The 13,046-nt window shown below is 35.6% G+C and overlaps 1 protein-coding gene and 1 pseudogene across 1 annotated transcript; one reads left to right on the top strand and one right to left on the bottom strand.

Moving 5' to 3' along the window:
* Positions 1-4,649: 4,649 nt before the first annotated feature.
* Positions 4,650-5,834, top strand: LOC116161773 (myb/SANT-like DNA-binding domain-containing protein 4; the record flags this gene model as incomplete). Its single annotated transcript, XM_031475240.1, has 2 exons — positions 4,650-5,478; positions 5,535-5,834. Coding segments are annotated over exons 1-2 (867 nt in total), but the record flags the coding sequence as incomplete, so codon positions are not given.
* A 113-nt stretch (positions 5,835-5,947) lies between these two features.
* LOC116161764 lies at positions 5,948-7,209 on the bottom strand (annotated as a pseudogene).
* Positions 7,210-13,046: the final 5,837 nt, after the last annotated feature.

Below are 13,046 nucleotides of genomic sequence, written 5' to 3'. Positions count from 1 at the left end.
TCTACTTATTTGCATGCATATACATACCTTTTTACGTAGTTAAATTTACGTAAATTACCAAACCGCTTTTGATTTAACGCAGTGACTACTGGCACGTTAGAGTGCCTGTAATATATTTTTTTGCGCGATCGGTCATTTCTGACTATTTACCATGGGTGTTTCCATGACAGTAGGTAGAATTTACCAGTTGCTATGATTACGACGACGTCAAAATTACTTACCGACCTAAAAACAGAACAGCAAAAATACTTACCGACGCCTTTTTAAAAATCAACAGTCTTACATTACATTTAATCTTTAATTATTGTTAGGTAAATTAAACGTACAATTTGTGCTGTTGTTTCCTATAGCAAGACGCTCATAAAGTCATAAAGGAAGTGCAAAGCTAGTAAACTACATCAGACACATGCACATTTTTATGAAATTATTCATTTCAATTTTGACAAGTAAACTGGTTACCTACCACTTCGATCATTTCGATTCATTCTGCTCGTTAATTTCTTAGTGCATATTTATATTGGTTGCATAGTTTTAATTTCGATCGCGCAAAAAAAGTTATAAGCACGTCGAACGTTAAGGGTTACCGTTGTCAGACAATAATTGGAGTCGTCGCTTCGCTCCTCCTCCAAACAATTGTCTTCGAACGGTAAAAATCCCTTACCGTTCTCCATACTTAATATACTATTTACAGGCACGTTAGTGACGTCAAAATAGATACTGTCGTCATTGACGTGCCTATTATTTGAAAATTGGCGCCACGTCATACGGATAACCTACAAGTAAAAATAAATAACAATAAATGTCTAACCTCTGTTTTGTTTATGTTAGGGCAGTTAGGGTGATCGTGTACTTTAAACATGGAATCTTGCGTTAAAGGTACTTTAAGTAAAGCAAGTGGGGAGTAGATATAGGTAGGTGTACATTCTTGTTCATTCATATTATTTTGTTTAGATAATGACACTGGGCCTGCATCAGCAGCAGTAGAGGACTTTTATATAGGTCAAAAGTTTGATTCATATAAAGCATTATGCGATTATATAATGAAGTATGAAAAGTCCAAGAAACAAAAATTTTCAAAAAAACGTAGTCGTACGATAGCAGGAGCTTCAAAAATTCTAAAAAGACCTTTAGACCCTGCGTTAGCATATTATGAACTACATTATGCTTGTGTTCACGGTCAAGAACGGCCAGCAAGAGGAAATGGATTAAGGCAAACAAAGTAAGTAAGTAGTTTGTTCCTCTACGCTAATAAATAGAGAATTGTAGTACTTTACGACTGGAGTGTCGGGCGCATTTTACTTTGCGAGCGTGTTCCACTGGCCAATATTTGGTTATACAAAGTACAAACTTAGAACACACGAATCATGAGATGTCCACGGTATTATAGAATAAGGAAATTACCTATACCCATGTATTTATCCCTTATTGTAGACTTTTTTTGATCATTTACACTGCAATCGTGCCCTAAATGAGACTGAGACAGAGGATGTTGCCACTTATTTATCTTTGGGAGCGAACAAAAAGAAAATTCAAAATAAAATATTAGCAGACAGTGGTAAAAAGACAACATTGAAAGATATACACAACATTTATTCCAAAACGATACTCGGACGGAACAACTTAGTTGAAGCAGTTCATTTGCTAGAAGATAAGTATTGTAAGTGAATACTATCAGGGAGAGTTCAAGTATTACGGAACGTGTTAAAGGGTAGGTGGCTAAAAGTGTTGAAAAACTGTTAGTGATATTTGAACGCTCCGTTATTGATAATTACGTGCAGCTATGGTACACCTCCATGCATGTATAGCTAATTATTTATTCATGTTGAACAGGTTGCAATGTCCATCTGCTTTGTGATGAAGAACAGCAGTTTAAAGCTCTACTGTTTTCCACAGAAAATATGAGAAATGCAATGAATGCATGGCCAGAATTTGTCAGTGTTGATGGAACCTACAAATTACTGAATATGGGATGTACACTCTTCCTGTTTGTGGTGGAAGACTCAAATGGACAATCGGTAATTGCATCTGTCGCTCTTATTGCTGTTGAAGACAGAGATGCATACCATTGGATTTTTAACACTTTCAAAAACGAAATGGAGACTGATGGAATCAAGTGTTAAAGGGGATAAAGATTTCGTGGAACGTGATGTAATAAAAGAAATCTTTCCGGGAGTACCAGTTTATCTCTGCTTATTTCATACTCTAAAAACATTTAGACGAGAGATAAATTGCGATAAACTGGATATATCCAAAGAGGAACGCGACTTATCCTTAGAATACCTGCAGAAATTAGTGTATATAAAAAATGCAGCAGAATATGACTTAATGTACAAACAATTTAGTGAATGTGTTCCAAAAAAAGTTTTGGATTATTTCAATAAAAATTGGCATGGAATTTGCAATGAATGGCTTGTTTTTAACATGACAAGTAGTAACATGAATAATACAACAAATAACAGAATGGAATCTATTAATCAGAAAATTAAACAAGTTGTATCCAAAGATAGCTCTCTCCTAGATTTTATAAATACTTTTTTTGTTTTTTTGGATTCTCATTATCAAGAGCGAGACGCTATAGCGGCCAAACACTTCCTCAAAAAATCTCTCCAACGATTTGAAAGTCATAAGGAAGATATGGAAGCGTATATGAGCTTATTAACAAATTATAGCTTTAATTTTGTGCAAAAACAAATTACATGTATGCAAAAAGTTAAAATAATTGGTGAAGTTGGGGATAACATCAGATTTATAATTAAAACTTCGAGAGGGAATATATCTGTTGCTGTTGATAATTGTGAATGTGGGGATTTTGCTTCAATGATGTTACCTTGCAGACATATTTTAGCTGTTAGAAAACTAAAAGATCTACCACTATTCATTCAAGAGATTTGCCATAAAAGATGGACAAGAGAGTATTATTTGTCAAAACAAAGAGTTGGTCGGGTATGCACTGGGGAAGTTACAAAACCAAACTGTACAATCAGTGAAAAACCTAAAACATTGACCTTAACGGAGAAAAGAAAATCAGCAACACTAGTAACTAATTCACTTGTGCATTTGTTAAGTCTTTCAAGTAACAGTGATTTTTGTTATAAGCTCGAGGTATTAAAGAAAATTGAAAACATTTGGAAAAGTGGTAAAGAAGTAACTCTAGGTCTTTTAAATGATGACTTCGAAAACAGTGACGAAAATAATATTCCTAATAGGCCTGAAGAACATATTGCTTCTAGTAACGAATCTTGTATCACACCTAATGAAAGTAGTACTAACGAAATAAGTATACAAGAGGAAGAAAGTCAGTATAACTGCTCTAATGAAGAAAATGAAAACGTACTGTTTGACGGTTTTGTTACTGACACTAATCACCAACCCTTACAAATGAACAGTTTACCTCCAAATCCTACAACAGATCAAGAATCTTTAGAGATGAATGTTACTTCTGATGCAGAAGGAACAAATCTGCTCGACCACGAGGTTGTCCTCAAGTCTATTATCTTACCACCAAAAATTAAAAAAAGGGGTAGACCTAAAGGTCATGACACAACCACTATCGGCTTGAAAAAAAAGCGAAACAAACAATTACCTTCCAAATTTACATTGAAATCAACAACATCGCAATTGTTGTATGTTTTCTCTTTAATATGCACCGAAAATATAGCAGAAATAACATCTGACTCAATTGAAACCAATACATTTAAAGTAAATGAAAATGACTTAAGACAAGAGTTACCAGATGCTATCTTGGGTAAGTATAGATAAGGGAAATAAACAGAACAAAATGTCTAATATTTTTTATGTTTTTTAGATCCATCAATATATGAAAATTTAAATTTGTGTAAATACTTCAACACAGGGGCATGGGATTTGTTCCAAAGAAAACTAAATGAAAAGAGAGAAAAACGAGTGGAGGTGCAAATCCTTCAAAAAACTTTTAAACAACGAACCAACAATTGTGTGCGAAAGCTGCTTGTTTTGGTACCATGTTTCGAAATGTTCAGGGTTGAGAAGAATTCCAAAAATTAGGACTTGGTTTTGCCAAGAATGTTATAATAATTAATTTAAGTAATATGTATCTCTAGGAAGGCATTCACAACTCCCTGAAGATTTGTTTAGCACACTGCTATACATGATACGTCATACAATTAGCTATAAAATCTAAATATCACACTTGTACATACACATGGCTACTTCCCTTTTAAAATTTCTAAGAGCCTTAAAAAATATAGTTTCGAGTTCGACTTTTTTGTCTAATGTTTAATATAAATAAACTCTGTAAAACTACTTTAGCCTTTATTTTCACAGAAAACTTATTTTTTTAAAAAATAATTAAATCGTTCCATTACTTTTGACACATTACTATGGTTTAAAACTTAAATGCTAAACAAAGTTCAATATGTCTTCACTAGATTTAAACGCATTGTTGATGTGGCAGATCAGTAGCGATGTTACAAATCCAATCCTGAAAATCCGAAGGTTCAATGATGTTCCGTTGGCGTGATCTCAATCGACTTATAAAAAGCGCAACAGGCGCCGAACGACCGCCAGTTAGTGAAACTACAAGCTCTTTTTTTATATATTTGTATAATCAAATTTATCAAATAAATAGAGCTTGAAACTGCTGTCCATCACAAAGCAGATGGTCATTGCAACCTGTTTAACACAAATAAATTAGCTACACACATCTAAACAAAATAATATAAGGGCCAATTGCACAGGTTCGGTATAAATATAAACTTAAGTAAGTAGAACTTAAACTAAAGTAGAGCTTAACTAATTTTTTCGTTGCACACCGTTGTTCTAAAGTTCTACTTTGCAAAGTGGGACTTAGTAATGTATAACATATGGCAACATCGCGAATTTTAACTTGTTTACTACAACATAACCTTACATTTCGTTAGTTTAATTTGAATAATGGACGTTACAAAAAATAAACGAAAGAGAACTTCGAATTTTACAGCCGATGAAAAAGACACATTATTTAATATAGTCTACAATTATAAGCATGTGGTGGAAAATAAAAAAACAGATGCCGTGACATGGCGTGAAAAGGAAAATGCCTGGGAAAAAATTGCATCCGATTATAACTCAATGGCCAGTATACCTAGACCAATGGAATCGCTTAGGAAATGTTACATGAATAAAAAAAAACAAATACGACAAGATGTTTCTAATGAACGGATCCAGCTGCTGCAGACCGGTGGGGGGCCCCCTGAAATGCCAAGAGATGATCCGCATAAAGAATTACTGCTAAAAATAATGAATAAAAAAACAATTGCAGGATTAGATAACTCATTTGACATGGACAATATTGTACAGTCTTCGTGCGATCAAAATGAAAACACACAATCCCCTGGCAATCCGGCTAGTGAAACAAGTAGTTATGTTGGAGAAGTTGAAATGTTGTCTCCCTGTGATATTGATAATATCGAAGTAATTACAGAAGACGATCCAATTGCTGTTAATTTGGAGGAAAACCAGGTCAGTATTGTGTGTAATGTGTGTCAATGCAAGTCTTGTTAATCGTAATGTTTTAGGAACGAATAATCAATTGGGGCGATTATAAATCTTCGCACTTGAAAACCCCCGTGACCAATAAACTCAAAACAGCACGCAACAATGCATCTAGTAGCCGTTGGACAGCGAGACGCCGACCAATTGTAAAAGCCCTTACGACAAATGAGATTTCAGTGGAATACATGGAATTGGCAAAAATTAAAAAAGAAAATGCAGAACTTCAAAAGCAAATTTTAGAAGCTGAGCTTACATTTAAACTCGAAGAAAATAAATTAAAAGTAGAGGGACTTATCTTAGACAATAAGATAAAACAGTTACAACTAAAAAAATTACTGGAAAAATATTAATGTAATTTTTTTTTATATAGGTACATTTACATGGTTACATTTTATTCATTTGAATTAATGTTTAGTTTTATAAAGCAAGTATTTCATTATAATCTACCAAAATAGTTTATAAATTCTTGTCTTACGTTTCTACCTTCATTAATATTTGGTTGATTATTCTGTGGCAATATTTGGATATTCCCTTCGTTAATATTCATAATCTCGTTATCATCTAAGGGTGCTTCTTCTTCATTCATATCTCGTGCAATATTATGAAGAACAGCTGTTGCAATTATAACAACTAGAGTTGTTTGTACTTTCAGACGTGAGCCATAACAAAGAATGGGAAACCTTCTCTTCCATATTCCAAATAGTTTTTCCACTGATCCCCGTGTTCTTATGTGGGCTTCATTATACAACTGCTCCGCATTGCCTTGCGGATTTTGGATTGGTGTTAAGAGGTACTTTTTTAAATTATATGCACTATCACCTACAACAAAATTGAGTGCATACTATAACTAGTTTAATTCAGGTTAGTATTTACCTAACAGTACACCATTCTGAAGTCGTCTATTCTCTAAGAAAGCACGTACTGAACTGTTATTAAATATTGTTTGGTCGTGTGCTGACCCAGGCCATCTAGCAACAATATGTAGAAATTTGTTCTTTGCATCAGATATTGCTTGCACATTAATAGAAAAGTACATTTTTCTATTTCTAAAAACTTCAGCATCGTCGCCGCCTATAAAGTAACCCTATTGTAAAATTGATACATAAACTTAATATATTACCGGGTGATTGTATTTTAATATGAGTGCCATCCACAGCACCTATTACTTTTGGAAACGCACTTATATTGTAAAATTCTCTTTGTACACGAATGTTTTCCTCATGAGTAGAAGGGAATTTTATAAATTGAGGTAATAAGGTTGCAATAGCTTCCGACACCTTTCTTACTACGCGTGATGCTGTTGATATGTGTACGCCTAAAAAATCCCCTACACTCATCAAGTGTTGGCCTGTTGCATAAAAACGCAGTGCTAATAACAATTGGTTGATAGGTGCTACAGCATTATTCCTACAATACTTTTATTGTAGTACTCATTGAAATCAAAATTTCTGGACTTACATATCATATGGAAATTCTAACTGTACTTCGATGAGCATTAGAATTTGATTCACTGTGCCTTTTGTTAAACGAAATCGTTAAAAAAACTCAAAGTCACTCATAGTATCCATGTAATACTGCCTAACATAAACTGCTCTTGGTATACCAACTTCGAGTATTTCTATTACATCAAGATCATCCTCAATAGCATCATTGTCTTCAAAATCCATTGATATCAAGTTGTTTATTAGGTTATTTACGAGTACGAGGTTAGAATTCAACTTAAGCCCAAGTAAATGTTCAGCTTAACTATAAGTTCAACTTAAGAAAATAAGTAGAACTTATAATGACTGTGCAAACCATAAAGCGCTACTTAAATATTTAAGTTAAACTTAACCTTTAAGATGTAGTGGTGCAATTGGCCCTAAATGAACAAGAATATACACTGTTATATCCATAACACTTCAGCCCTAAACTTAGACACTTCCAAGAAAGTACATGTTACAGCGCAGACGCAAGGACGGCACTCTGCGCAGCGGTGAGGATGTACAAACAAAGTGAACGATAGAATGTTAAATCATTGCATCATTAATTAGTCATAATAAAGAACTAAATCTTATCGTTTTAGCGTAATAACTCCCTAATACACCTGACATAATATACACCTACCTATATCTACTCCCCACTTGCTTTACTTAACGTACCTTTAACGCAAGATTCCATGTTTAAAGTACACGATCACCCTAACTGCCCTAACATAAACAAAACAGAGGTTAGACATTTATTGTTATTTATTTTTACTTGTAGGTTATCCGTATGACGTGGCGCCAATTTTCAAATAATAGGTACGTCAATGACGACAGTATCTATTTTGACGTCACTAACGTGCCTGTAAAAAATATATTACAGGCACTCTAACGTGCTAGTAGTCACTGCGTTGATTTAATGCTAACGTAACCTCAAACAACAAGAACACGCAGCACATGACCACAGAATAGAGCATGAATGAATTCTCCTTTCAGTATACTATAGAACAGACAGTTAAATACAGGGTGCTATCACTGATGCAACTACACTACGCAATTGCAAAGTGCGAACGCAATCTGTTACTATAGTAATCAATAAGCAATCGTACAAACACTCTACAATATGTGATATTATCGTATGGAAGCGTACGATGATAAAGTCGTGATCGTACATCGTACTTGAGGGCTAATTATCGTGTAAGTACGATAATTATATCGTATGGTTGGCAACACTGGGTTGAAAAGGCAAGGTGCTTACTATTTGATGCTAGTTTCCCTAAGCATTTTTGGGCTGAAGCCATGGATACAGCTGTGTGTCTCAGAAATCGATCTGTTGTTTCAGGACTAGATAACAGAACTCCATATGAAGTTTTTTATTGTAAGAAATCGAATGTAAGTCATGTTCGCATATTTGGTAGCGAAGTAATGGTTCATGTACCCAAGGAAAAGAGGCAAAAACTTGACAAAAAGGCAGAAAAAATGTTTTTAGTGGGCTATGGTAAAAATGTCAAGGGGTACAGGTTGTATGATCCTGTCAAAAAGAACGTCATTACCAGCAGGGATGTAATAATTAATGAGAAACCTAAAATACTAAAAACATTTGATTTCTTAGAAACGCCGTGTACAAAAAATTTGTCAGAGGAGATTTCAGCTCAAGTGGGGGAAGAAAACCATAGTTTACAGCTTGACGAACAAGAGGACTACTTTGATTTCGCAGATGACCCTAATGACGTAGAGTTCTTACCACCGAATGTTGAGATACCTGAAACGATAAGAAGATCCGAGAGGCAGAAAAAACCAAAACAATTCGATGGCTATGTAATATTTCAGTGTCGAAGTGAGGTAGGCCTAGATGACATCCCAGCATCAGTATCAGAGGCATTGTCAAGACCCGATGGGAACAGATGGCAACAAGCGATGGAAGATGAAATGTCGTCTTTCAAAGACAACGAGGCATGGGATTTGGTTGATTCTCCCAGTAGCGGCACATTAGTCGAGTGCAAGTGGGTTTTTAAAAAGAAAGTGGATCATGAAAATAAAATGTGTTATCGTGCGCGTCTAGTTGCGAAGGGTTATACGCAGCGTGAAGGTTTAGACTTTGACGAGACTTTCTCTCCTGTAATCCGATATTCGAGTTTGAGGTTATTATTGGCCCTTTCTGTAAAACTAGATTTAGAAACCACACACCTAGACGTGAAGACAGCTTTTTTGAATGGAGACCTGCATGAGACAGTTTTTATGCGTCAGCCAGAAGGTTTTGTTACTGAAGGTAATGAGAATAAAGTTTGCCGTTTAAAAAAGGCTATAATTATGGATTGAAGCAGTCTTCACGTGCATGGTACCAAAAAGTAAACGAAGTATTAATTAGTCTTGGTTTCAAAAAGTCTAATTATGAGTCGTGTATATATCTTAAAAGGAAAAATAGTAGTTTGATTATAGTAGCATTGTACGTGGATGATTTTGTAGTTTTTAGCAATGACAGGTCTGAAACAAATTTTTTGAAAAATCAGCTAAGCTCTAATTTTAAGATTAAAGACTTGGGACAGTTAAAATTGTGTTTAGGGATGAGAATCAGTAGAAAAGAGGACAGTATTAGTTTAGATCAGAGTGCTTACATAGATCAGTTACTAAGAAAATTCAAGATGTCAAATTGCAATGTTGTTAGTACACCTATAGATAATTTTGATTTTTTTACTTGAACAACTTTCAGAAGTACCATTGTACCAAAAGCTAATCGGTAGTTTAATGTTTTTAGCAGTACTGACAAGACCTGACATTGCATACAGTGTAAGTTTTTTGAGCCAGTTCAATAATGATCATGGTGAATACCACTGGAAATGTGCAAAAAAGGTATTAAGATATTTAAAGGGGACAAAAGATCATTGTTTGACTTACAAAAAGGATGATTTAAAGCTAATGGGGTTTGTTGATGCTGACTGGGGTTCAAATAAGTTGGATCGAAAATCTTACACTGGCTTTGTATTTAAGTTTGCAGGGGGAGCGGTCTCCTGGAAAAGTAGTAAGCAGAAAACCGTTGCTCTTTCTAGCACGGAGGCTGAGTACATGGCCTTGGGAGATGCAACAAAAGAGGCCATTTATCTCAGAAATTTACTGTCAGAAATTCATGGAGGACTGGATACTGTTACACTCTTTAACGATAATCAAGGAGCTCAAAAATTATGTAGCAATCCAGTATTCCATGAAAAGACAAAGCACATTGACATCAGGCATCATTTTGTTCGAGAAGCTGTCGATAAAAAGATTGTAGATGTTAAATATTTTATTTGTTACTCAGTTGTAAACGTTGATTAACAAGACAAAACGCAAACGGGTAAACGTCATGTTTAAACGCTACTGACTTGTAAAACTGACAGCTGACGTGTAAAAATTTTACAAGTTAGTAATCTAGTAATTTCATTGGCCAGAATTAATGCGAAGTCTCTGTTACATGGATCACATGATATTTTAGACATTTCTTCAAGATCAATTTAAGAACTAATTATTTACGTTTACTATTGTCACAGATCTACACATACACAGATTGCTAACCTTATGCATTTTTTGGGAAACAAATTTAGGTATACTTAAAAGCGCCCTCTATGGCGGAGCAGTATAAACATGTAACGTTTAAAACTATAATATGACGCTTGCTACGGGGGTTCCTTCTGGACTTGAAAATTACCATCGGTTCCGCCCGGCAAAGCAAACCGTCTTCTTCTTAGGCTGCTCAATCGATAAAAATAAATGCTCCGGTTAACTCAAATCGGTGGGCTTTTAACTCTTTTGAAACTGTGTAACAAACCTTAACCTGCCGCCTACCAGTCTCCTGCCTCAACTCCTACTCCTCCCTTTCCTTCCCCTCGTTCTTCGTTAAAGACAGGCACTTTGAAACCAATTAGATAATATATTGAAATGAGATTAGCGATACAAACAATTTACAGGGATCTAGCAGTTCTTCTCTTCTACTTGTAAAAACACTAGCTTAACAATGACAACTACTAACTAAAAAATCCTAACAGGTGAAACTAATTTACTCAAGGGGTGGCCATCCTCTACAGTTTGAAAAATGCAACAACAGGTAATCAGTTTTTTAATCCAGCGTGGGCTGGGACTTATTTAAATAAACACAAAAATTTATCCTACTCTTTGGTAATCGTTCATTGGACTTTAATAAACAATCAACTCAAAAATTTTTTTACTATAGCTTAATTACCAAAAAGTGGAATTTTACAGAATATTACAAATTTAATTAGACTAACCTTTACAACATTTGTACAGCCGATCTTGTGAACTGCTCTTTCCTCTGGTACAGGGTGGATGTGATGAAACCTGACACTTAGGTCTCTGTGACTTCCTAAGGGGTGGCTTGAATTTAACACACGGAAACAAAAATCCACGGTGCCTATCCTTCCTCGGAACGAAAGCAAAGTTTAGCGTTTGAACTGAAACTTAGTCCAGGAAATCCTTTGCGTGGCGAGTGGGAGACGGCTAGTTGCCAAAGTTTCTACACAGCACGTGTATTTAATTTTATTTTATTAGTTTATTAGCTTTGACCGCCTGCGGGAGACAGATTTTTGAGTTAGCGGTACGGCAGAACACAAACTTTTATGATCACTATCCGACGGTAAACCGCGATGGTTCGACGTATTATTTCACCAGCTCTTCTTGGGGCAAATATCTATCCGAAACGCAGCGCTCCTTCGACAAATGACCTTACGGCACTAGTAGGAAATTCCACCTGGGGCGGATCCCGAAATTCTGCGCCTTGAGGACTAGGGCAGCACTTTGAATTATATATCCTCGAGAAATCACAACGTATCCTAACGCGATTCACTGCATCCAAAGTAAACTGGGGTGAAGCTCAAGGGTTCGCCAAAATATCACCTGATTGGAACCTAGGTCTTCTTCGCCAAAAAATCAACGCGAAAAGAAAATAACACTTCGAAACGGGTGCAAAAAGCACGCAACTGCGAGCAACCGAAATAAGCCGGTGGCTCAAACCACCAAGTGTACCAAAACGATCGCTCAAGGTACGTGTTGACCGCTTGACGTACTAACCGCGAGTCTTTCCAAAAACGATCCCCTTCTTCAGAATTGAAATGAAAAAACCACACCCAAATTACCATAAAACAAAAATGGCTCCCGCTAGAAATTCTCCCATTGGTTCAGATAAATAAGACTTAACCCACTCTAACTTCGTCATTAACCTCAAAGAACTGCTGACTCAAACTGATCTCACGGTTTTCTGCTGATGACGTGAAAGCTCCTTATCTCTGATAGCTCGGTGCTACATCCGCTCCTATTCTCGGTCTAGACGGCGCCAAAGTTGATAAACAAACGACAAAAAACTCGCATTACTCATGATGACGTCAATCAGCTTTGCACTCTTCCCACGACGAAATTAAATCTGAGCGAAATTAAATCTATCAGACCATAGTCTTGAGCGAACCGAAATGCCCAAACACAAAATTTCTAACCGGAACAAATAATGAAATATACAGGGTGACCTTCACTATCATGACAAGAAATTCGAAATTTTTAATGAAATTTGGCGCGAAATCAAACCACTCGTTACACGCTTATGGATTTATGCGTTAGATGTCGTTGAAACAAAATTAATTAAACAATAACAAACTGAAACAACTAGTCCGAAACAAATCACAAAATAAATTCACCGATTACAAATATCAAATGCTAAAAATAACGAGTAACGAATTCGAATTATGCACACTTTACCGCTTCAATTTTTTTGCAGCGACATCTAATGCATAAATCCATAAGCGTCATATTACAGTTTTAAACGGTACATGTTTATACTGCTCCGCAATAGAGGGCGCTTTTAAGAATACCTAAATTTGTTTCCCAAAAAATGCATAAGGTTAACAATCTGTGTATGTGTAGATCTGTGCTATTGTTTACAAATGAGTAACAAATAACATATTGTACATTATACGCCAGGTAATAGTTTTTACTGGCTCTAGGAGATGACAAGCTCGCCTAACGGCTCGCTAGTCAACTTCTCCTATCGCCAGTAAAAACTCATTTACCTGGCTAATAATGTAAAATACTATT

Source organism: Photinus pyralis, unplaced genomic scaffold, assembly GCF_008802855.1.
Source record: "Photinus pyralis isolate 1611_PpyrPB1 unplaced genomic scaffold, Ppyr1.3 Ppyr1.4_LG1, whole genome shotgun sequence".
Taxonomy (NCBI): domain Eukaryota; kingdom Metazoa; phylum Arthropoda; class Insecta; order Coleoptera; family Lampyridae; genus Photinus; species Photinus pyralis.
The sequence above is the reverse complement of the archived record's forward strand: the minus strand, read 5'-3'. Positions and strand labels throughout refer to the sequence as shown.